This window comes from Dermacentor variabilis, chromosome 7, assembly GCF_050947875.1.
Source record: "Dermacentor variabilis isolate Ectoservices chromosome 7, ASM5094787v1, whole genome shotgun sequence".
Lineage (NCBI taxonomy): Eukaryota > Metazoa > Arthropoda > Arachnida > Ixodida > Ixodidae > Dermacentor > Dermacentor variabilis.
In genome coordinates this window covers 102,100,934-102,124,212 of record NC_134574.1, presented here as the reverse complement: position 1 = coordinate 102,124,212, position 23,279 = coordinate 102,100,934, and the positions used below count along the sequence as shown (strand labels likewise).

Genomic DNA, 23,279 nt, shown 5'->3' with positions numbered 1-23,279 from the left:
CGGAGAAGGCCCACGCAGGCCCAGGGCCTTACTCGAGCCCGATTCCTCAGCCCCCTCCACCTTTCGCCTTCCCCCTTTCAATAAAGTTTACCACCATCACAAGTGACACAGCGTAGTCGCCGTAATTTGCTTTGGGTCGTTGATACCGTTGTTTTTTTTCATTCGATTGGGGTTCTTAACGTGCACCTCAATTTACATGCAAACGCGTTCTCTCACACTCTCTCCCTTTTTTTTTCTCTCTCATTCCGACCCTCATCGATATGCTGTCGCCGCGCCATGTCCGCCAATCGAAGCTGTGACCTCGTGCCGATCAGAAACAGAAAAAAAAAAAAAAAAGATGTTCGTAGCTGTCGCTATACGGTATAGCCAAGGCGGCTTGTCCAAATAATCGCGCTAACTGGCCTAATGTCAGCTAACAAAATGCTTGCATTCCCGCCGCCCTCTTCGCCTTGGAGCTCGACATTGGGCCCCTCACGCCAATACGGTGGTCGACTCCACCGACACCTTCAAGGCCGATTTAAAACTCATTGTGAGGGACAAGGTCTTCCTTGACGTTCGCTCGCGTAGAGTGACACTTGACGAGGCGACTGTAAGACAAGGCAAGGAATGTGTACACACCTGACAGCGCCAGTGTCCCACGGTACACAAACCCTCTGCCATAGGCAGGCTGCACTGACATCGACACGGACACCACGCCATTACTACATGTAGCGCGACGAGCAGGCATACTTTCTTTTTTAATTCTTGTTTTCTTTGGTTTTCCAGTTTGAGCTTGGGAATGCAGCGAACAATGTTCCAGTATGGCATTCCTGACGTCACGTTCTGCACATTCGCATGCCTTGAATCGCAACAAGCACATAGTTTCGTGCATTATAAATTATAGTGCACTTATGTGGCTTGCGGACGATAGCAACACATACCGCAAGAAAAAAAAAATAGCATACGAAGAAAATAAAGGCAGCAACTGCCGAGTAGAAAAAAAAAACGCTTTAACGTTATTTGGTTAAAAAAGTCTTTACGAAGTTTTTTTTACGAGCGTAAATCATTCTACAGACATTAAACTATAATTAAAGTATTGTCACCGAAAGGGGAGCAGCATTTTGCGATAGGTTATATATATATCGACCTTCAGATGGTCAACGAAGAAGTGACAATGTTCTTGGAGACGATGAAGTGCAAATATTTTACAGCTAAGCTGTATATGGCTAGCCGATTCATTCGTCTGTCCATCCGTCTGTCGCCTGTAGGCCGAAAACTCCTCCGGCGCAACCCCATGCGAAAAAAAAAAACAAGAGAGGCGCGCGATTGGCTGCGCCAGTAGTGACGTCGTGGGTCTCCGTCGCAGCCGAGCGCGCGCGTAGCAGTTTCTCTCCGGTTCTGAAAACAGGTAGGCCACGCATCGTAGGTACTTCTGAGGAGCAGGCAGCTTTCTATCAACAACGTCGCGAACAGGAACGAGCTCGTCTACGCCGTGCGGATGCTGCAGCCCGGGCACAAGAACAGGCTTCTGCAGTCGAGCTTAAGCAGCAACTGCGTACCGAGGATCAGACGTTTAACGAACCGTCGGGATTAACCCAGTGATAAAAACCGGAGCCGCACGTTTCAGCTTCGCTGGTTGACCATCTGTACGGAATGCTTGGGCGCTGATTTCCTTTCGTACAAACGGCACCAATCTATACAGTAGACAAATGGACAGTGGAATGTCAGAAACCTTGATGATGTTCAAGAAATTCTCCACCAACTCGCTCCGAAAGTGCTGTGTTTACAGGAAACCCATCTTAAATCCAAACGTAATAACTTTCTTCACCAGTGTGTTATTTTCCGTAAAAGTCACTATGATTCCTTCGCATCATCTGGCAGTGTAGCCATTACACTGAACAAATCGATAGCGACTCAACATTTATAATTACAAACGCCACTTGAGGCAGTCGCCGTTCGAGTCGTACTTCTAAACAAACTTATTACCATCTGCTCTCTTACATATTGTTTTTCCATTTCCGTTTTAAGCAAAAGCAAATCATTTAGCCAAATCGCCGATTACTTTAGTTAAGTTGCACTGAGATACTGTAGGTCCGTTCTATTCGACTGCACCACTGTGAACCAGTTTACGGCGGTTCACGAGGAGTTGAGAAATTAAGCAGCTCGATTTCTGCAGTGCAGGCACAGCGCAACACTCGAAACGAATGCCAAGGTGAAGACGCGGTGCACGTTTCGTTAGACTAACGTGCACGAAGTCCTGAACTGCCGGCACGATCGGATCCTGACGCGTTAATACAGCCGCGCTTGCGTAGACACGGCAGACGTACGTAGGCGGGTTTTACCAGCGCTTGCGCATCTGTGCAGTGTCGTCTGCTGCGTTGCTGCTTAGCACCTGTACGACTGCGCCTTTTGAAACGAAAGGCATGGTTCAAAAGGCGCCACTGCTGCGCCGCTGAAATGAATGGCAAGGTGCGGCACCTCGTGAACTGGTTCAGGTGATGCTGGCGAATCGAACGTGCCTACGACAGTGTGAAGCCCGTCGGTGCCGTCGTCAGTTTCGCGGCACGTTTATCCCTAAACTTGTGGAGAATTGCACTGGCTATTCAGTGATTTTTCCGAAAAAGCCCTTTCTTGCGTTGTCAAGGGCAAACGTATGCGTAGGCAACTCCCAAAAACACTGCGCGGCTTCCTCGAGCAGGCGGGTCTCGCCACAAGGCCCACGTGACCTAGGCGACTCAAAACACTGCGCGGCTTCCTCGAGCAGTCGGGCCTCGCCACAATGATCCCATGACCTAAAGCTGTCGGCGTGTCTGGGCAGAGTGACGAACTCTCCCCGTGAAGTCAGTCCACAAGCGATCCAGATAACTCTGACCTAGTCGCTCTGTTGTGAATATGCAAATAGTTATCTCCTTTAATATACCCTCTCCCCTTATCCTTGGCCCCGTTATAGGCACCTGGATCGGAACGTTTGTCAGAGAAACGAAACTAAAACCAGAACGAAAAACATCTCGTTCCGACACCCTGGTCGCAGGCCTCTTCGACGACGGAGTATCATAGGTTTTCGGAGTTAGTTTCTCGTTTCGAACGCGTCGAAACCTAACGAATGAAACTTCCGGGATTGCAGCGCCACCTATCGGTGAAGTCGGCTGATAGACGCGATGGCATATGGCCTCCGAGATCGAGACATCTCGGACGCCATGGTCGACAGCTTGCAACACTCGTACTGATTTCGCCGTGCACGAATAAAACGCGCTCCCGGCTTTCATTGCGCTGCCTCTCAACAGTGCTCGAAAGCACACGCAAAGCATAGCGAATAGATATAATCACTTAGGTGCACTACGTATGCGAAATTTAAAGCATAATCGAATAGCGTCCCGCACGTAAACACGCGTTCAGCAAAGTTAATTTGCGGAACGTTGACGCCATACCCCGCTGTTACGCTAACGTTAAATTAAAGCTGCCTGGTGTCCTACCCATCTGTCCGAGTCGGCGCGAACGCCTCTAGCGGAGGCGAGCGCGTCCGCGTTAGGGCCGCTGCCCTGATGGCGTTGTCGTGACCCGGGCGGTCCGAAGATCTGGGAAGTTCACACACCATGGTTGATTAAGGATCGTACGCCTTGGCCTGACTTTCAAGACGTTTTAGAACACACTTTTATATTTACATTTTGTAGAGGAACATATATGCGGATGATGCAGAGGAGTTGAAGTTAAAGCTGCCGATCTCAATCCCAAAGCGTCCGTCTCGTCTTTTATCCTTTCCGTCATCCCAGTCACGTTTCCCTCCCTCAATGCGGCGTCGAGAGATGGGGTGCACGTGACTGGCTCGCACGCCATCACAACCGAGATCGGTCCCTCGTCGAACGGCGCGCGGCGTCCGAGCAGCCAACGAAGAAAAACGGGGGAAAGGAGGGGTCCTGACAATACGGTTCCCGGATTAAAATGACAGAACGCAATGTTTAACCTAGTGTCACTGTCGCCCGTACTTAAATGGCGCGCTTATTCGTGTTCGAGGGATGTCAGCGGTCTGAAACCTCGTAGCTATAGTTGACACAGCCTTTTTTTTTTTTTTTTTTTTTACAACGCGGACATGGTATCCTTGGTTAAGCAGTTCGCCTTTTATTAGAGTTACGCCTCGGGGAAAAAAAAAAGAACATCTGAGTGCCGTGTAGAGTTATACGGGCACTGATTTTCGTTATGAACACGGTTTGCTGCCGTGCTGGCGTGACCGTGGCGCGTGCGGAGCGTGGTGGTGGTGGTGGTGAAAAACGTTTATTTGCTCTATTTACATATGGAGTTAGCGGTTCGTCAGATGGCTTCTTCCATCTTGATTTGCAGGGTTGGTGCCCCTAGTCCAGGGCCCCACTGAGGGTAGCTGCCGTGCGAGCACGCCTTACTAGCCCTTGCTGGACTTTCAGGATGTCGCTGGAAAGCATCCTCTCCCACTGTTCCGCACTCGGGTTTTCTATTATGGTTATTTCTTTTGCTTTTTGGCAGGCCCACGTGATATGATATAGCGTGGGCTTGTCCCCGCACCAGGGGCATCGTTCCCGATGCGGACGACGAAGCGGCCACAAGTGGCGCTGTTCGCGAAGCGATGGTCGCGGCTCCTGGCGGATGCACGGTGCCCACCACCACCACTGCTGACCGTCGCGGAGGTGTCAGCGGTCTGCGCCAAATAGTTACAGTGCGCCCGGCAGTAAATTTCCTTTCCATCCTCTTTATTCAGACAATATATCTCCGTTACATGAACAACCAATTACAATAATACTCGCGGACAACTTGCTGTAGCCACGAAAAGAAAGCTACGGGGGCGGAGCTTCTGCACATGCCACGCCAAGTAGTCCGGCAGCGTTCGACCGTGCTTTTGCTTGCTCGGAACAGACGCCGAATCGACGCAGCTTCCTGCGCGACGGTATCGCGTTTGCCCAGACGCGAAAGGGAAAAGCCGCAAAATAAGTAACCTTTTACACCAAGTAGCTTGGTTTTGTCTTAACTGTCGCTAAAAGGGTGTTTATGTTTTCCATTCCCCAGCCTAAGCAGACGTGAGCTAAAACGCGGGAATCTTTTCAGAAGCGCCCTCACTTGTGCGTGCTTTGCCTCCGTAGCTTTCACTTCGTAGCAACAGAAAGTTGTCCGCGGGTAGACCTATACACTTTTTAACGCGATAGCGTTAAGGAGCTCGTGTCGCAGAAAAGCCGGTGTCGTCGGCGTCGGTGTCGGCGTCCGCGGCGTTGGCCGTGAGCGATAAATCACGGCAGGCACTTCGTAAATAAAAAGCAACTTCCAAGATGGGCTGGGTGGGAATCGAACCAGGGTCTCCGGAGTGTGGGATGGAGACGTTACCACTGAACCACGAGTTCGATGCTTCAAAGCGGTGCAAAAGCGCCTCTAGTGAACGCGGTGTTGCCTTAGAAACGAGCTGTTTTTAAGGCTCAGGCGTGCGTCGCTTGCTCAGGCGCACATTTCGTTGTCGCGCCGAACGCTGCGTTGCTCGACGCTCACCGCGTCTGATGCGGGGCGCCTAGTCGCTGCGCCGTAGCCCATTGTCTTACACCCCTTGGCGGGTCGACGGGAACGCTGTCGCGTTCAACTCTTGAAGGCTAAGCTTAAGCGTCCTCCAATTTTTTTGTCCACGCTGTGGCAGCAGTGCATTCATGATCCCAGAAAACTTCCGGTCATTCAGTTCTGACAGTCAAGTTAGCCAAGAAAACGGAAGTACATTGCGCATAGTTTACTGCAGGCATATATTCTTGATGTGTTCAGATATAAAGTACGGCATGTGTCGATCTCATGTATGGGCTTTTTTTTTGTTGCACTGAACAGTAAAATTCACTTAGAACATTCCAACTTCACAGCACAACTGATGCCAGCTGGAGGGTTCTGTAAATTTATAGGCTATTGTAACTTCTGTTGTTCCAGAGGGCTTAACCGAAAGTCTTTTGGGAAGCCTGTTTGTTGCGAGCACAACCACACGGAACAAGATTCCGGCGGGCTTTCGGCGCGTCGGCCGGCGTCACGCGCTGGTGCTGTGCTAGCCACTTCGGGCGTCGGCGTTATGATCTGGCATGTGGGCAGACTTCCGGCGTCGAACGAGCGTCGCCCCTAGCGTCTTATTGCTCTTGACGACGCCGGCCGGCGCCGGAAATGCGTCGGAAACTTGTTCCTTGAGGCTGAAACATTAAGATCGCCTCACACCCGGCGGCTCTCTGGAATGCCTACCGCACATCTTGAGCAGTTGTTCCGCACTGCGTTTATCAATGCGCCACTAGACCTGTCGCAAGAGGGGCTACTACAAGCTGTCGACATGAGCATAGAGTTTCTATGGACGTGAGTACCATCCTTGGATCTATGGTCTGCACCATATAGCTCACCACTAGATTCCACCGAACAGAACATGCTATGGATGTTTCAGCCGTTTTAACGCGACAGCGTTAAGGGCCCCCATGTCGCAGAAAATCCGGCGACGCCGCCCCGCGTCGACCGTCCATTCGACAAAAATATTTCCGAACCACAAATATCCACCCACGCAGCCCCTCCGTGTAGCGCAAAGACATTAATTAATTTAATTTCTGAAAGTAAGAGACCCCAGATTAATCGTAAAGTACGACTTACCCAACCTAGAGAAATGACAGCGCCGGATTGTAATTTGAATATACGCGAAAACATATTTCTGTTACGCGGAAACTCAAACACAAACCCCGTTTTCCGGTGTTTCTACCATTCATAGACCGACCTCGGTGTCCAAGATTTGCGCGCGCGAATCTCGGAGGCCACGGAGCGGCGCGCCCAGTTCCTTGCAACACATCCAGATGGCGCTCGCCTCCCCCGCATCGCGATTTGGATCCTGTGCGCATCGGTTTTTCCTAAAAGGCACATGCTCTGCAGTATTATAGTATTATAGCATTTACATTAGAAAACGCAGTGCAATACATGGCAAGAAAGCCGCAAAAGCGGGCAGGGTGCGGGGGTCTCCTCAAAGCGGATGAGGGGACGGATGAGAATGGAGAGGGAATCGAGTCAATCGGCACACACTGTGATGCCGATGCTAAGCTGGAGAAAATGGAGACTTTCCAGGAAGGGCTTGTCAAACAGGTTCAAGAGCTCAAAAATGAGCTAAATAGGGACGTGATGCACCGAACGTAGTCGAAAAAGGACTTGAAGCAGCCGAGGAAAAGCTGAACAGGGTCGCCGTTGTGAACGAGAATGGTCGTGACAATGGAACGCAGTCCCCCGACGTGACAGGACGGTGAGTGCCAGCAAAGTACGTGCAATGCGTGCGACGTGGTGAAGGGTTAGCTGGAAATAGCGGTACCTACCTTGAGGCCGCCACGCGAAAAAAGCAGAAGCGCAGTGGTCAATGCCCCTTGTCGAGTCCGATTCATACGGAAAAGGACAAAGGGAAGCAGGGAGAGGTAGGAGAGAGTGAAATGATGATTATCGCCGGCGATTCAAACCTGGCTAGGTGCTCAGAAGCAATTGTGGAGAGGGTGAAAATCGATAAAAGAGTGGCGGTAGGGACATTCCCAGGGCGGACACTGGGTTCTGTCATGGAGCGAGCAAAAGCAAAGCTGAGGAAAATGCCCACGTGCGCAACCTTGTCATAGTAGCAGGTGGGCTAAATGACGTCCTAAACAGGAAAGGGGCAGGACTAGTTGGCGAAGTGGGTGAACGACTTGAGCGAGCTATCCCCTCAGGTGCAAATCGCGGTGCGCACGGTGCCTGTACGTGACAGTCACGTACAAAGAGTCGTAGTGGCTTCTAATGAGGCGGTATGGAAATGAGGCGAGAGAAACGCTTCGAGGTTGTCAAAGTAAACAGGGAAGTGAGAAGGTGTGGTGGTTTTCGACGAGACGGGATCCACTACAATTACAGGCTTGCACGAGAAGTGGACTGGCGACTTGCTGGTCGCGCTGTTCTTTTTTTAGGGGGCCCACGGGTGCTCAGGAGGCCAGAGTAGGTAGTAATGAAGAATGTCCCCTGAGGGAGCCTCACAATAGCATCGCCGTCAATAACAGAAAAATAAGGAAAGCAAGAAAGAAAGCTCGCCATGTCATAGGCTACATAAACATGCAAGGCGGCAGAAGAAAGGAAAAGTGGCCTGGCCAGAGATTAACAAGCAGTTAAAGAGAGAACAAATAGGGGTGTATGCGATTACAGAAACGCGCCTTAGAGACTCCAAAGAGCCGCCAGTGATTGAGAATTATTTTGGGGAAGGGTGCAACAGAACTAAGTCAGAAAGAAAGGGAGGGGGAGTCGGAATGCTCATCCATGAGGGAGCCAAATGGAAAAGAGTAAATTCAAAATGTCAAGAGCATCTTTGGTTATCAGGTACAATCAGTGGGGAAAAAACTTGGCTGGGCGTTACATATTTTTGGACCGGAAATAATTGCACAGAGAAGAATAAAGAGTCAGTGGAATGCATACGCGCTGATATTAAGGGTTTCGGGAAAGATGCTGAAACTACCCTATTAGGTGACATGAACGCCGACATGCAGGATTTAGATGGCTATACCGACAACAACGGGAAGTCAATGCTAAACCTTTCTGAGCAACATAACCTCGTTATCGTGAATACAGGGCCTATGTGTGAAGGGCAGATCCCGTGGGAAGTGGGAAACCGGCAATCAACTATTCATTACTCTGTGATGACAGAAGGAATTCATAAGTTGAGGGAAAGGGTCATTGATGAGGAAGGGTAGAGCAGCATAGCGAGTGACCATAAACGCATCATGTTGAAAGTGGGATATGTATATTCGGGAAAGACGGCAAGGAGTGCAAAATGGCCAGTCCAAATTTGAACACCGAAGAAATAACAACTATCATCACTAGAGTCGAGGAAGAACTTAGGCAAATGACCAAGAGTGGGAATACAGTGAGCTTCTAAGTGCAATAACGACATGAATACGGAAAGAGACACAACATGTTCATTGGAAAGGAAAAAAGAAACCGAAAAGCTGGTGGAACAGGGAGATACGAGAAGCGATCGCCGAATGACAGAGAGCATCCCGAGAGCACAGGCAGGCAAAGAAGGCGCAGTTACCGCAGGATGAAGTTGTCAGTAAATCGGAAATACACCGGGAGAAAAAGTATCTCGTTCAGATACTGGCGCAAGCCAAGATAAAAGGTGAAAGTGAACGTTGGTTGTCAGAAATACGCGAGAAAAAGAAGGCCGCACCTAGAATATTTTGGAACCACATAAAGTTATTAGGCAGGAAGTCAACAACAATGCAACAACGTATCCTATACGAATATGGAAACAAACTGGAAGGGGAAGCGGCTTTAAATTACATCCGAAAAATAACAGCCGAATCTTTCCAAGGAAATGACGAGGTTGTATTTGAAGAAGAAAAAAAGAGCATGAAAGAGACCCAAGTGGAAAAGGAGCTGGTGCTGACAAATTTCAACTGGAAGAATGCTGGAGGGAAGAATTCCTAAGCGCACAGCCACAGGGCTAGACGAGGTTCCCGTTAGGCTTATTAATGAACTAGGACCAAAAAGTAAGGAATATCTGGTGAAAGCAGTGGAAAAAACTTTAAAAGATAGACGAATACCAGACAGTTGGCGACAAAGTAGAATGAATTTAATTTATAAAGGTAAGGGGCAGAAACATAGAATTCACTCGTATAGAACGTTGACCATTACATCGGTAATATACAGGCTAGCAATGCAGGCAATCAAATTAAAGCTGCAAGCATTGGCAGAAAATTAATGACATTTTCGGAGAGCTTCAGAATGGCTTCAGAATAGGTAGGCGTTTGGATCATAACTTATTTGTTCTTACTCAGTGTATTCAAATATCAAGAATAGAAAGCAGACCGTTGTATGTGGCCTTTTTAGACATTACAGGAGCGTATGACAACGTAGACCGCAACATTTTGTGGGATATTCTGGAAGGGGAAGGCTTAGGTGACGATTGTCTACAGCTTTTGAGAGAGATTTACGTAGAAAATACCGTTTGCGTTGAATGGGAAGGGATAAAGAGGGAAGTGAAAGTTGATAAAGAGGGCCTGAGGCAGGGGTGCCCTTTATTCCCACTGCTGTTTATGATGTACATGGTGAGGATGGAGAGGGCGCTAGAAGGAAGCAGCAATATCGAGTTTAATCTCTCATACAAACAGGCGGTCACAGTAGTAGAGCAGCAGCTTCTAGGTTTATTTTACGCGGACGACATTGTGTGGCTAGCTAACAAGCAAAGTGATTTGCAACGTCTGGCTAATATCTGTGGGCAGGAAGGCAACAATTTAGGTTTGAAATTTAGTGCTAGGAAATCAGGTGCTATGGTATTCAATGAGAACAGTGAACAGGCAGTGGTGATGCAGGGCCAGGAAATACCTCGGGTAAAATAATAATAAATACTTCGGTATATGAATAAACGAAGACAATAGATATATGGAAACAAATTAAAAATCAATAACAGTAAAGGGGATGAGAAATGCATCCATAACGAAGCACAGAGCGCTATGGGGATCCAATAGGTACGAGGTGATCCGGGGTATGTGGAAAGGTGTAATGGTTCCATGACTTACTTTTGAAAATGCGGTTGTTTGCTTTAAATCAGGGGTACAATCAGGACTCGATGGGAACTAAAGGTCAGTGGGACGCCTCGCATTGGGCGTTGACGGGAAGACTACAAATGAAGCTGTGCTGGGTGATATGGGCTGGACTAGTATTGAAGTGAGGGAAGCTCACAGTAAAATTGATTATGAAGAGCGACTGAGGAATATGGAAGAAAGTAAATGGGCTGGGAAAGTTTTGAGGTATCTGTACAGGAAAAACATTAATTCACAGTGGAAGAAAAGAACTAGGAAGCTTACCAGCAAGTATGCGGCCTGTAGCGTGGGCAACACAGCAACAAAGAACGTCAAGCGGAAAGTCAGAGAGGCTGAAATAATCTCATGGGTGGCGGCAACGGAAGAGAAAGCGGCCATGAGTAACTACTTAAGAGGAAAAAACGAAATCAGGAAAGAAACAATTTATGACAACTCAAAGGGAAGCTCATTACTTTTCGAAGCGAAATCGGGATGCCTTAGAACACGCACCTTTAAAGCGAGATATAAGATGGAAGAAGAAGCATGTGCTTGCTGCGGTAAAGCTAGGGAAACGATGGAGCATGTTTTATTAGAATGTGATGACATCTGCCCAGTGGTCGAGTTAGGCACCACTGGCCTCCTTGAAGCCCTTGGGTTCAGCGAGAGCAGGGGTAAAGTAAACATTCCCGCAATGGAGATTAGTAAGAGGCGATTGGAAGGTCGGTAGAAGAAAAGTAGGGAAACGACAGAAAACGGAGACGTACAAAAGCAAAGTTCGCAATAGGTGGTCAGAAAATTTGGTCGTGGGAGTTAACATTTTTTTTTAACCTAGGTAGGGCATTATAGGCAGTATAATAGCAAGAGCTTGGTGGCGCAACCCACCGCCCTGTTCCAAAGGGGACGCTCATAACATCCATTCATCCATCCATCGCGGCCCCAGCAAGTGGCCGCGTTTCTACCAGAAAGCTCGCCTTCGTGCATAGCGTTCGCCTCCAGTGCTTCCCGGTAAACATTACGGTTACATACGCTGCAGTTGCCGGGAAGCGTGAGAAACATGTCAGGTATCTTTGAATGCTATCACGTTCCACTCTTAAAGGGTGAAGCTTAAGCGTCATCCAAATATTTATGTCATAGGCATAAACATAAGAAAAAAAATAATAATAAAGCAATGCATTTTCTGGATGATTGCGCAAACAATTATTTGGAACGCAGCGGTATTTCTCGCTAAACAGGCACGATGAATGCATACTTTCGCACTGAACGGCTTTAATTCCGCAAATACAAGTGGCCTAAAGTGCTGTAATTAATAATTAGTTAACATAACTCACCCACTCGTCACGCATTAAACTTTCTGCCGTCGCTATATAACATTGATGAAAGTTTTAATATACAACTGCGCTATGTTCGTGAGAATTAGTTTTCTCCTCACTGAAATGTTCTGTATGCCATTCCAATAATTCTGTATGACAGTTTCCCATAATTTGTTACTGAATCTACGTAGATTCCACATAAATTCCACAAGATTTCCATAAAGACTGCACGGAAAAACATAAGTATTTGCAGGGGTGCATATACGGAACGTTTCGGTAGCGCTACTTTGAAGCAGTTCGAGGTATAGGTCGCACGCAGGGGATCATAAGTATCACCGCTGACAATCATATACCATGTAATGTTACAACACAGCGCCGGTGCCGAAATCGAGAAACATTAGCAAAGAAGAGGAAATGGAAGGATCGAACTCTTTCTTGGCCGAAACATCACCGCTAGAGTCTCGTCAGCTGTTCGTTGTGTATTCCAGAGCAGTGGATATAGATATGGCGTATATAGATTTGAGGATGCGATCTGATTCGACATGCCGCCAACATCGCTATCAAACTGGCAACGTTCACCCAAGTTCGCGAAAGTGCAAGCGCGTCTCTCGCGAGAGCGATAACGCGATGGTAGCGATATTTTTTGGTCGATTCAATCACCATAAGTAAGTATCAAAGCACGCGTCGAACTATATTTCTTGGGACCAGCGCAGATCGCAGGAAAAAAAAAATAAAAAAATAAATCGCTAATACCTGTGCCCAACGCCAATTAAGAAATACTGACCTTTCTTCCATGCTTTCCCCTGTAAATATTCTTATCGAGTTTACCCGCATTTTCTAAATTTTTTTTCGAACCTTCTCTGGAATATTTTAATCTACTTCTCCCCCGCCCCCTTCTATGCAGAACTATAGCAGCTTTCAAATGAATGAATGAATGAATGAATGAATGAATGAATGAATGAATGAAACCTTTATTTGCAGACGCATATCCTTGTGGCCTAAATACATTTTATCCCTTCTTTGAAGCAGCTGCTACGTTGCACAGACGACGCCGATACCACCTTCGCAGTGCCAGTTCAATAAATAATACTAGTGAAATGTCACCAATAAAATTATTCCATTATAAGTGTCCAAAGCCAACTGTTGGTGTTCACATTGCACACTCCACTAACCCCCCTCCCCCCCCCTTCCCCCCTCAGTGACGGAGCTTCTTTCAATACCACAGACGTCAATCTCGGGAAAGTCCTGCTTTCGCCGTACTGTGGGCAATAGTGGAACTGTGTGCTGTGATCGTGTACTGTGGAACGCCACCTACCGAGAAAATTTGTTTGTTTTTTTTCTTCCTCGAAGCAAAAGTTGCGTCAAAGAAGTTACAAATTTACCGCTGACAGTGCCTGACACCGATATCCTTACGGGAGTCGTGAGCTTAAGCGAAAATTTTCCATAAAGCCTTCCGCTATCCTCCGTGTCCAAGGCCGAACGTCATCGAGGGTCGCCTGCCCTGCTAGCGAACAGCATAGAGGAATCTCGCGCAGACTCTCTAGCTGAGCCGTCAGTTATCTAACCCGTTATCTAGGTTCACAATACCAAACAAGGAGGCAAGACAACTCAGTAACAATAAAGCAAAATGCAAACAAGCACTGAGGTTTTTCACCGACACGAAACCGTGAATCAGGTACCGCTATCGCAAAAAAGAAAAAAAAGCAGAAAAATATAGGCGCGTTTCTGAAAAAAATAATAATAATAATATCTGCGAGCTACGTCCCACACCCATTCGGTGTCCCCGTTTAAGTTTCGTTCACCTAGCAAAGACAACAATGACAACAGAAAACTTAGCAGGACCGTGAGGAAGCTGCCGCGGAGGGAGTCGGTCACGAACTTGAACGAAGAAAAAAGAATAAAAAGAAAGAAAGAAGAAAAATTGGATCACGCGCACAAGCCAAGACGGCACGAGGAAAACAACACAGTAAGCAAACACGCTTCCCTCTGCATCAAACTACAGTGAGCCGAGTTTCTATACAAACTAAAACAACTAAGGCTAGGAAAAGGAATAAAATAAAAAGTGCCTTACTGCTGCTTTAACGAAGTTCTCATTGAAGAGGTTCAGCAAGGTTGCTTTTTGGGTCCTCATCATTCACACACAAAAAAGAAAGGGGGGGGGGGACACTTGGCATTGTTTGGGCCAAACAGAAATCGTTCTTTCCACTCCCCCCCCCCCTTTTTTTTTACGTAGTACATACATCAAGTCTCTCTAGCATACCGCTTTTCTGATGGCAAGGTACACAGCGACAGTGGTCCATTATGTTGTTCTTTTTTTAAAGGTACGAATTGTTACGGCGAACAATGCGGACAAAAAGAAATGCGAGCGTATTGCGACATTTGAGTGATAACAGCGTAAAATACTCCTTTCGAATGGTTGTCACAGTATGAATGCATACACTGCATACATGGACTATTAACTGTACAGTTAATCGTTATAGACAAAGGTAGCTAGAATAACAATAGTCACCTACTTATGTTTGTGTGCCGAGTTCCCTTCCTGTACTATGTTTTGTCTACATCCTACAGATTATACTAGTTTCTTGCAATACCTATCGCTGTTTTGTGCATTCCACAACATCGACTTAGCGAAGTCAGGCGGCACAATCTCCTGCCGTGTATCATGGTTTAGTAATCACGCTTACGCGCTGAAATAAATTTATTCCAACTGACGCGGTTACCTCAACGGCGCACAGGGCACGCACAATCGAATCCTTTCGATGGGGTTGCCTAATGGCTAGTTTGCTTAACCACGATTGCTCGCCATCGGCTATTTCCACGGTGATTATCTCCTTGGTGCGTAACGAGCGTAGGTAGGAGAAAAGGAAAGATGCAACGACTTTCACGGATGGGAATATTGCCAAACGATCAAACAAGCGCTGCGCATAACTGACTACAAATTTCAGAGTTACAGCTAGATCTCCCTTCAAGGTTGCTAGCTCACGGCATTTTTTCAATAGACCTCACGATAGTTAACGTGCGCTGTGTAATAAAGAGAGTAAGGCTCTTAACGACAACTCTTCAATCATTGTGGCACAGCTGACGCAGGAAATCAAAAGTGTTTTAGACCGCCCCGAGGAGGAGTGGACGCTTTTCGAAGAGGGGAAAAAAGAAAGAAAAGGAAAAAAATGACAACGACCCGCGCCTGTTCAATCCTGTCGTAGAAATCTGTGGTTTGCAAATAAGCAAACCAGGAGGAAGCGCTGAATGGTACAAGTTATTGCTTTGGTACGCATGTGTCAAGACGCCAACAAATCTAAAGTATACTGTAAAAACAAGAACGCAAAAAGCAGGCAGACGGGCAAAGCGCCAATTCATTTTCAGTCTCCCCCCCAATCTCATAATGTGGCCGAGCTTTCAATCACGGCTTTCAGGGAGTGCAAAATTGTTGCTTGTGTTTACATAATCACACGAAACGACGTGATGTTGCGTCAACAGTGCCGACTCGGCTTCGCATTTCGACAACCCAACGATGAGAAACGAAACAACAATACATCGATGGATCCTCGTACCACGCGGCGCAGGTTGGACCGTCTAGCGCAACTAAATGCTTAAAGACGTAGTACACACTACTGTGCACCGCCTGATGTCACAGACGACAGAAACAGGTTACACTAAAGGACATCCTGAGACGAAACCTAACGCGACATTTACATCAGAGCACGCACTCCTACGAGTCGTGTCAGCTGTTGTACCTACGCTAGAAGAAAGCATACAGCTCCTCACCCTTCGTTCAGCGTCGAGTTGTTACGAGCCGATGCTCCATGAAGCTTCCGTCGAACGTAACGCCGGCGAGCGGTTCCAGGAACGAGGGACGCGTCGCGTCGAAGTCATACGCGAAACAATGCAGCAGTGCACGGCGTCCACCGTCCACATCCAAAATTCTGATCACGCCGGTGGAGCGAAGGAATAGTGCGCGCTTCATAGACCGGAAAACAGAATGTAAAACCGTAACCGCTTGCTGTTTGTGGCGCTGCAATCGGCAAATATGGTAGCCAGCGCCAACAGCATTTGCCTTGCCAAAAGAAGTTTAAAAAGTTTTAATTAATCATTGTGTGAAGAAATAAATTATATAGCTTTAAGTTTCAAGAGTATTTTCGCGTGATTTTATAACGATACTAGTTACAGGGCTTCCCTGGAGAACTCCGTGAAAACAAGCAAATGTCAAATGCAAAGTACTCAGAAAAAAAAAAGGGGAACCTAAGAGACGTGGTAAGCTCTCGCATATGATTCATGGGCTATCTATTTGTTTCTCGTTATCTCGCTTAGATTGTTTGATAAAGATGAAGAAAAAGTTCAGACGCTTGGCCAGCCGCATCGTCATCAGTACCAACTTTTCCGCCATCAACAAGACAAAGGTTGCTTACGCGGTTTGTGTTGTATTTGGAGTGTTTTCGTGGACGCGTCTAGGGAAAAAAATCGCGTTTCATGTGAGCCCCGCCGGTAGTGAACGCGTCCCGCCTGTGCGACACCAGCGAACGAAGAAGCATCCGCCTGCATATCCGCAGTCGCGTGAACCGGCGGCGTTCTTTTTTTTTTGAGCCGGAAGAAAAACCCAGCGACATTCGCGCAAGCATGGCGGACAATCCCGTCGAGAACGGCGACGCCGAGGCGCAAGAGAACGGCGATCACCAGCACGATTCCACCGGCGGCGAGCTGCTCGACGAAAGTTTGGGCGACGAGCACAGCCTGGACGACCCCGAGCTCGAGGCGATCAAGGCCCGCGTGCGCGAAATGGAGGAAGAGGCCGAGAAACTGAAGCAAATGCAAAGCGAGGTCGAGAAACAGATGAGCATCAGCCCGCCCGGCGGCTCGCTAGGCCTAACGCTCGAAGAGAAGATCGAGGTTGACGCGCGCTCCATCTACGTTGGCAACGTCGACTACGGCGCGACGGCCGAGGAACTGGAGCAGCACTTCCACGGCTGCGGCTCCATCAACCGGGTAACCATCCTGTGCGACAAGTTCTCGGGACACCCGAAGGGATTCGCCTACATCGAGTTCACGGACAAGGACTCGATACAGACGGCCATGGCCCTCGACGAATCGCTGTTCCGCGGCCGTCAGATCAAGGTGATGACCAAGCGCACCAACCGACCGGGAATCAGCTCGACGAACAGGCCGCCGCGCGGTCGTTTCCGGAGGCCCGGACGCGGCATGTACTACGGAGGCGGCGGCGGCGGCGGCGGTTACCGCTTTCCCCGGCGCGCCTACCGACCGCGCAGGGCGTCGTGGTTCTATCCGTACTAGGAAAGAAAGAAAAAAAAGGGCCGCGCTTTTTGCATGTTCCGATCCCGTTTCTTTCTATTTTGCTTTCTTTCCCCTTGCCCTTTCCCCTTCGCCTTCATTCTCTCCGTTGGTCAACCCCCCACCCCCTCTTTCTGCCAAACGTACAGCCCCAAACACACTTGTCTCCGTAGCGCTCGAAATCTAGCACACCTGTGTGCAGTTGCGAAATGTGCAGGCGGGCTCGATCGAGGTTTGCATTCTGCTTGCAAAGTAGCGAAGCGCCGCTGTCATGATTGGCGCATAAAATACCTTGCGTCTCACCGGCCTCGCTTAGTAGAGATCTTTGGGATTACCAGGTGGCTGGCAGTACCGCCGCTACCGTTCCTTGCGTGCGCAAGCCACGTTTGTTCCCTGATCTAAAACGCACTTGACTATGTGCAACAGCAGGTGCACCTGAATGTCTTGTTGCCTGCCGTGTTGCAGCACCACTTGTCTAAATTCGGGACTGTAGGTGTTCAGGAAGAACCAGTTAAAAGGAGTTGTCATGGCAGGAAAGTTCTGAGTTGCCCAACGTGGAATGCTCAGAGTAACCCCCGTATTCAGAAATGCAACTTAAGTTGAAGCCCGTGCTTGACTTCATCCAAGTGACGCCCATCGTGAACGCGCCGAGAGAAACGCAGTGAGCGTCTTTGGGCACGTTAACGCCAGGCGTCATGTAAATCAAGTCAAGCATGGGCTTCGACTTAAGTTGCATTTCTGAATACAGGGGGGGTATTCTGTAAGAGTCCACCTAGTGGACTGTCCATTTCAACCGCTGCTGATTGGCTGGAGCCACTCCTCTCTTCCTCGCTAGCACAAATCCATCCAATCAGCAGCGGTCGAAATGGACAGTCCACTAGGTGGACTCTTACAGAATCACCCCCCAGGGGTGAGCCATTTTGGTTAGACGGCACTTAAACCTTTCCCGCTTGGTACTAGTTTCATTAGGGGGATGTCACGAGGCAGCAATAATTAGTGAAATGGGGGGGCACGTTGTTGGCGTTTGCACGAGGCAAGTGTGTGTGGAGCCGTACGGGATGTCCCATGTGCTGGTCGTACCAGTGTCCCATAAAGACCGATACTGATCGGAGGAGTTGGTCAGATGCACCATTTCGTATGTGCATTCATCCGCTGTGCTCACGCACGCTTTCTCAGAGCGGGCACAGTTCCTTCAGCTTGAGGGAGCAGCTTACAGGGATTGTTAGGCATGCGTACATGCAACAGAATCGTTCCTTCGAGACAGCTGTTGTGAAGAGGTTTCCCAGCTAAGCAGCCACTAACTAGGGTATGGTTGCCTTCCTTCGGGTGTATGCAGGATCATTGCATCACTGTGTAGTGACCATGTGAAACTTCTTTTTTTATTTCTTTCTTCTTTTTTAAGATGCATTTCTTCGTGGCTGGGAGAGGAGTGTCAATCATGGTGCACGGACACGTCTGAACATTGTTTTTGAAGTCTGCAGGGGGGTAGTGCTCCCAGGTAGTTCGGCCATTGTACAACACCCATCTCGTCCGTTTCCTTTTCGGAGAGGTGTAACTGCTGCATGAGTTCATAGTCACTGGCCAGACTTGGTTCAGAGTTGTAACTCGCTTTGGGTGGGGTATGTGACTCATTGTTCGTTGCGGCGTGCTGTGCGTTGTTTTGTTGTTGTTTTTGTTCTCTCTCTCCCTCTTCTTTTTTTCTTTTGCCTTTTTGCTTTGGGTGTCATCTTTGCACACATCTTTCTTTCCTCCGACTACTACTACTTCTTGCTCTGCGTTTGGTGTGTGTATTAACGTGCAAACGTCCCTGGCTCGGCGCACTTGGAACTGAGGACAGAAGCTGAAAGAGAAACTTTTTTTTCTTGTTGTGTTCACATTGCTTGTAAAGTCATTCCCACAACACTGCAAAAAAAAAACAAAGCATCATCACAACATATTGTGGGGTCGGTGGGGAAAGAACGAGTAGGTAGCAAGAGACTGTTGCCAGCGCATGAAGCGAACCTATGACTGTGACTAGTGCCTGTTCTCCGCAGGCTTTGTGGATTAAGATGGAGTAGTGAAAAAGTAAGAATGAGAAGTGGCCTGCCTAGTCACGTGGTCATATGGGAACGTTGCATGCGGTGGCAACGGCAAACATTTCTCATCAACATTTGCGGGTGGAGAGCAGTGCAGAGTCTGTCGCTCGTTTTATTCTTGGTTGATGTTGAGGGAAAATGGCCTTGGCATCTATTCCTGCTGTCATTTTCTATGTGTGTTTTTCTGTTCTCCTGGTATAGATCAAGGTGCTCTTCTTTTTTCTTAATTTTTGCTCTTTTTTTTTTGTATATGCGTCTGCTACAGTGAGGCGCGAATCTATTTAATCTGTTCTTTCATTGTTGGTGCGGCGTCGGACTGTGAAAACATGTTGAATTGCCAAAACGGCAGTACGAAGGAAGTTATTCGCCGACAGACAATGCAAAGTAGAAAAAAAAAAATCTACCTTGAATATCGACAGAAATTTGCCCAAAAGAAAATGAAGGGGCTTTCGACCCACAATACAAAAATTTCATCTTTCAAGAATAAAAAAAAAAATTATCTATACATCGTACTGACCTGTGCTGTGCTGTCTCTTGCACCGAGTTGCATGGTTACTGCTGCTTAGGGTTCATGTTAAAGAATATAAATGGTCACGCAATCTGGAGTCCTTTACTGCAACAACTTGCATAACCTGCTGTACAGTTTCCATATGTTGGCAGAATAAGTGGCTACTCATTTACCAGTATTTTCATAGGTGATGCACCGACTCTCACTCAAGTGCACTTGGACTCATCGGTACCTGCTCATGTTCTTACCTGCCCTCGCTTGTACTCGCCAGTAGACAATCGCGTTCATACTTGCTTCCATTCGTGTTTACTGGCACTCCCTTGTATACGCACTCATGTCTACTCACGCGTGCTGACAGTCTTTTATGTTTGGGCTCACGTGCACTCAAGCTCACCATCACCAACATTCGTGTTCCTGCTCATGTTAGGCGACGCTCTCTCCCCTTGATGCATCCACTCACGCCCTTTGTCATTCACCGATGCTCTGTCACTTGCCTCTGAAATGAGTGCCAAGTGAGTACGAGTCGGTGTACTCCTGAGTATGCCGACCTGTTGCATTCTTGCGACGTCAAACCCCACAACTTTATTTGTGTTGCAACTGCGGTCACCCAAACGACAACTATAGGCAGGTCTCGCGCTAACGGTCTGCGGCATCAGGCTGTGGACGTGGCCTGACTGTGGATAGGCAAACGCGTGGATGTGGCTTGGCTCTTTTGACTGTGCTAATTTAGCTTCCCAGAACTTGCTGCGTCATATTGTGAACAGATTCGGGATGTAGCATCGCTAGACCACGGGCGGTTGAACAGGTCAGACCGAACTGTTTGCCCACTTTGGTTGGCCCATTCCGTTTTCCTAGGGGGTATGCAAACAGCAGTTTTTTTTTTTATGCGAAGCATATTACTAGAGCTCAACCCAGCTCCTCAGGCGCGGCGGTGTCGCCTTCAAGGCTGACCACGTGACACCGTGACGTCACGACAGAGGAGAAACGGGGCTCCAACTCGCGCCGTCGCTCGCGCCGTCGCGGCGGTATATAAGCAGCTGCGCTTGTTTCTAGGTGGCTTTGGCTCAACTCTTGCAAGATGGGCTGGGTGGGAATCGAACCAGGGTCTCCGGAATGTGAGACGGAGACGCTACCACTGAGCCACGAGTACAAACGATGCTTCAAAGCGGTACAAAAGCGCCTCTAGTGAGTGCGGTGTTGCCTTAGAAACGAGCTGTTTCTAAGGCTCAGGCGTGCGTCGCTTGCTCAGGCGCACATTTCGTTGCCGCGCCGAACGCTGCGTTGCTCGACGCTCACCGCGTCCAATGCGGGGCGCGTAGTCGCTGCGCCGTAGCCCATTGTCTTACACCCCTTGGCGGGTCGACGGGAACGCTGTCGCGTTCCACTCTTGAAGGCGAAGCAGAGTAACGCATGAGTTGTTTCTTCGTCTAGGCGAACCAAATATAGCCAAGCAACAGCAGTTCACCAGGCTAAACAGTGGTTCAACAACTAAAATAAAGGCTAGTATGCTTCGCATCCTGGGCTTAACCTTAGCTAAGCCACAGCCATTTTTTTTTTTCAGACCAAATTCAATACAAATCGAGTAGTGCAAGAAACAAATTCTGAATATTTTCCTAATAGTTCACAAATAATGTATCGCCTTCTCATCATTAATACTATTAACCAATTTTAATGTCCTGGTAGAAAGTTTGTCATTATGATGGCATGTTATAATGGTTGCTTTATTAAAAGCACAAAGGGAGCATTAAGAACAACTAAGTAGATTGTTTGTAGACTTGGGGCTCTTAGGAGAATACATGATCATTTATGATCATATGAAGTTTGTAGAGGTAACCTCGTGAACCAATCAATATTTGTGCATGCCGTCGCAACCAGACACGCATGTCAGCGGTGACGGCACAGTGAAAATAAGAGCACTTGTCTAGTTTGAATTTTCACAGTAGATGGTGCCCTTAATGTGTAAAGTATGTTGCAATGAAACATGTTCTGATTTAATTCGATGAGAGGACACAGGTGCTGCATCTATAAATACAGTAAAACCTTAATAATGCATCGTTGGTGGGGGACATGGATCTAGTACACACTAAGCAATGTACTAGTTGTACTACTGCAAAACGATATACTGATGACATTGGCAGATGAGCAGCTATAGACTTACTGGCCAGAAAACTGCGTCTTGATTCTCGCTCAAACTGATGGAGACAAGCTTTGTTTGCGAACAGGCAGCAAGAAATCTGGTTTTCACTTGCCACCGTGGAAATGACATCTTCAAACTCGGCAAGGCCGTGAGCCAGTTTCACCATCAGGCCCCCTTTCTCTATGCAAGCCTCGTGATGCTCAATGTACACGCCGCGTTGGATACAGAAGGGCCATCGTCCACTTCCACATTGTCAGCAAGGACGACCTAGAAGCTGCGGGAGCAGGAAGCACATCATGGCCACCATGTTTCGACACCGCTGTCGGTGGCAATTGCACTCTGGGAAAAGTCCACACGCCGAAATTTCCCTATCTGTAGTCTGTGCACATGACATTTTGCAGATTTCGCACCAGAAAATTCAGTGAATACTATGCAGTAGCCGTTTGGCATGCTCTAAGTGACTTTGGCTTATGCAGTCAGCCAATACAAGTTCAATAGCTGCAGGGTAGGAGATTCATCTCTGGCTATATTTAAACCGGAATTACTTAATTAGTATGTACATGTCTAAACAACATTTTCTTGCAAGTGATCGTGTTTAATCGAGAAAGCCCTGCTGTTCCATCAATGCAATGTGTTCTAGTATGTTATCAGCACTGCACATGAGATGAAAGATACTGCATTTTTGCTTGAATTTAATGTTTAATCGTGTACAGTCAACGGCGCAAAATATTAGACAAGTTATGAATAGTAACGATTTGAGGAGCTAATTGAATAATGACTATTTTGTTCAAGGATTGAATCAGATGGGGCAATATTTGATTTGTTATTCGAACGTTTCAAATGCTCGCACACCCCTACTTTTTTTTTTTTCCAGGCATATGCAGCTCTAGAACAGTTGTGCAGTCAAAAGGCTGCGAATTTTTTTTGTGGGGGATTTTTTAGATGCATGCTGTGATATACAGGAAGACCAAGCAGGTGGGCGACTGTGTGAAAGAGAAGAAAGCAACGCATTAAATTTGCATAGAATAGAAGCCTTCATGCATTCAATTTATCACTTTTGGTACACCTAATATATTGAAAGCGACTGGATATGTTGCGAGAAAAATGGAATGGATTGGGTGAAGGACTATGCAATGATATGCAACTGCAAGAGTGACTGCAGTGTGCATTTGAAACCCACTTTCAGGTTGACTTTAAAGAAAGTAAAGACAATCGGGTAACACATTCCATTGTGCGATTGTATGAGGGAAGAAGGAATTTTCATATTCGTTGGAGCTCATGAAAAAAAAGCATGTCCTGTGCATGTGTTTATGCGCAGGTAGAGAACTGTTTCGTGTAGCTGCGGGTGTCGATGTTTAATAGCCGGTTAAGAGGGCATACAAAACACTTTAGTATTTTGATTTCTCGTCTTGTCCCTAATGTAAGAATGTTGTGTTCACGCACAATACTAGTCGGTGA

General features: G+C 47.6%; 2 protein-coding genes across 2 annotated transcripts in view; one reads left to right on the top strand and one right to left on the bottom strand.

Annotated features, from left to right (window-relative positions):
• Nucleotides 1-15,738, bottom strand: part of Lpin (phosphatidate phosphatase LPIN) — a 145,216-nt gene extending 129,478 nt beyond the window's left edge. The window contains exon 1 of the mRNA XM_075698896.1: nt 15,584-15,738. The gene's annotated coding sequence lies outside the window, so the exon portion shown is untranslated. The remainder of the gene's footprint in view (nt 1-15,583) is intronic.
• A 443-nt stretch (nt 15,739-16,181) lies between these two features.
• Pabp2 (poly(A) binding protein nuclear 1) lies at nt 16,182-19,688 on the top strand. The gene has a single exon (XM_075698892.1). It carries the CDS (start codon nt 16,433-16,435, stop codon nt 17,102-17,104), a length of 672 nt encoding a protein of 223 aa, XP_075555007.1. The 5' UTR covers nt 16,182-16,432; the 3' UTR covers nt 17,105-19,688.
• Nucleotides 19,689-23,279: the final 3,591 nt, after the last annotated feature.

Coding starts and splice junctions, on each gene's coding strand:
- Pabp2 (XM_075698892.1), top strand. CDS start 16,433: ATGGCGGACAATCCCGTCGAGAACGGCGACGCCGAGGCGCAAGAGAAC.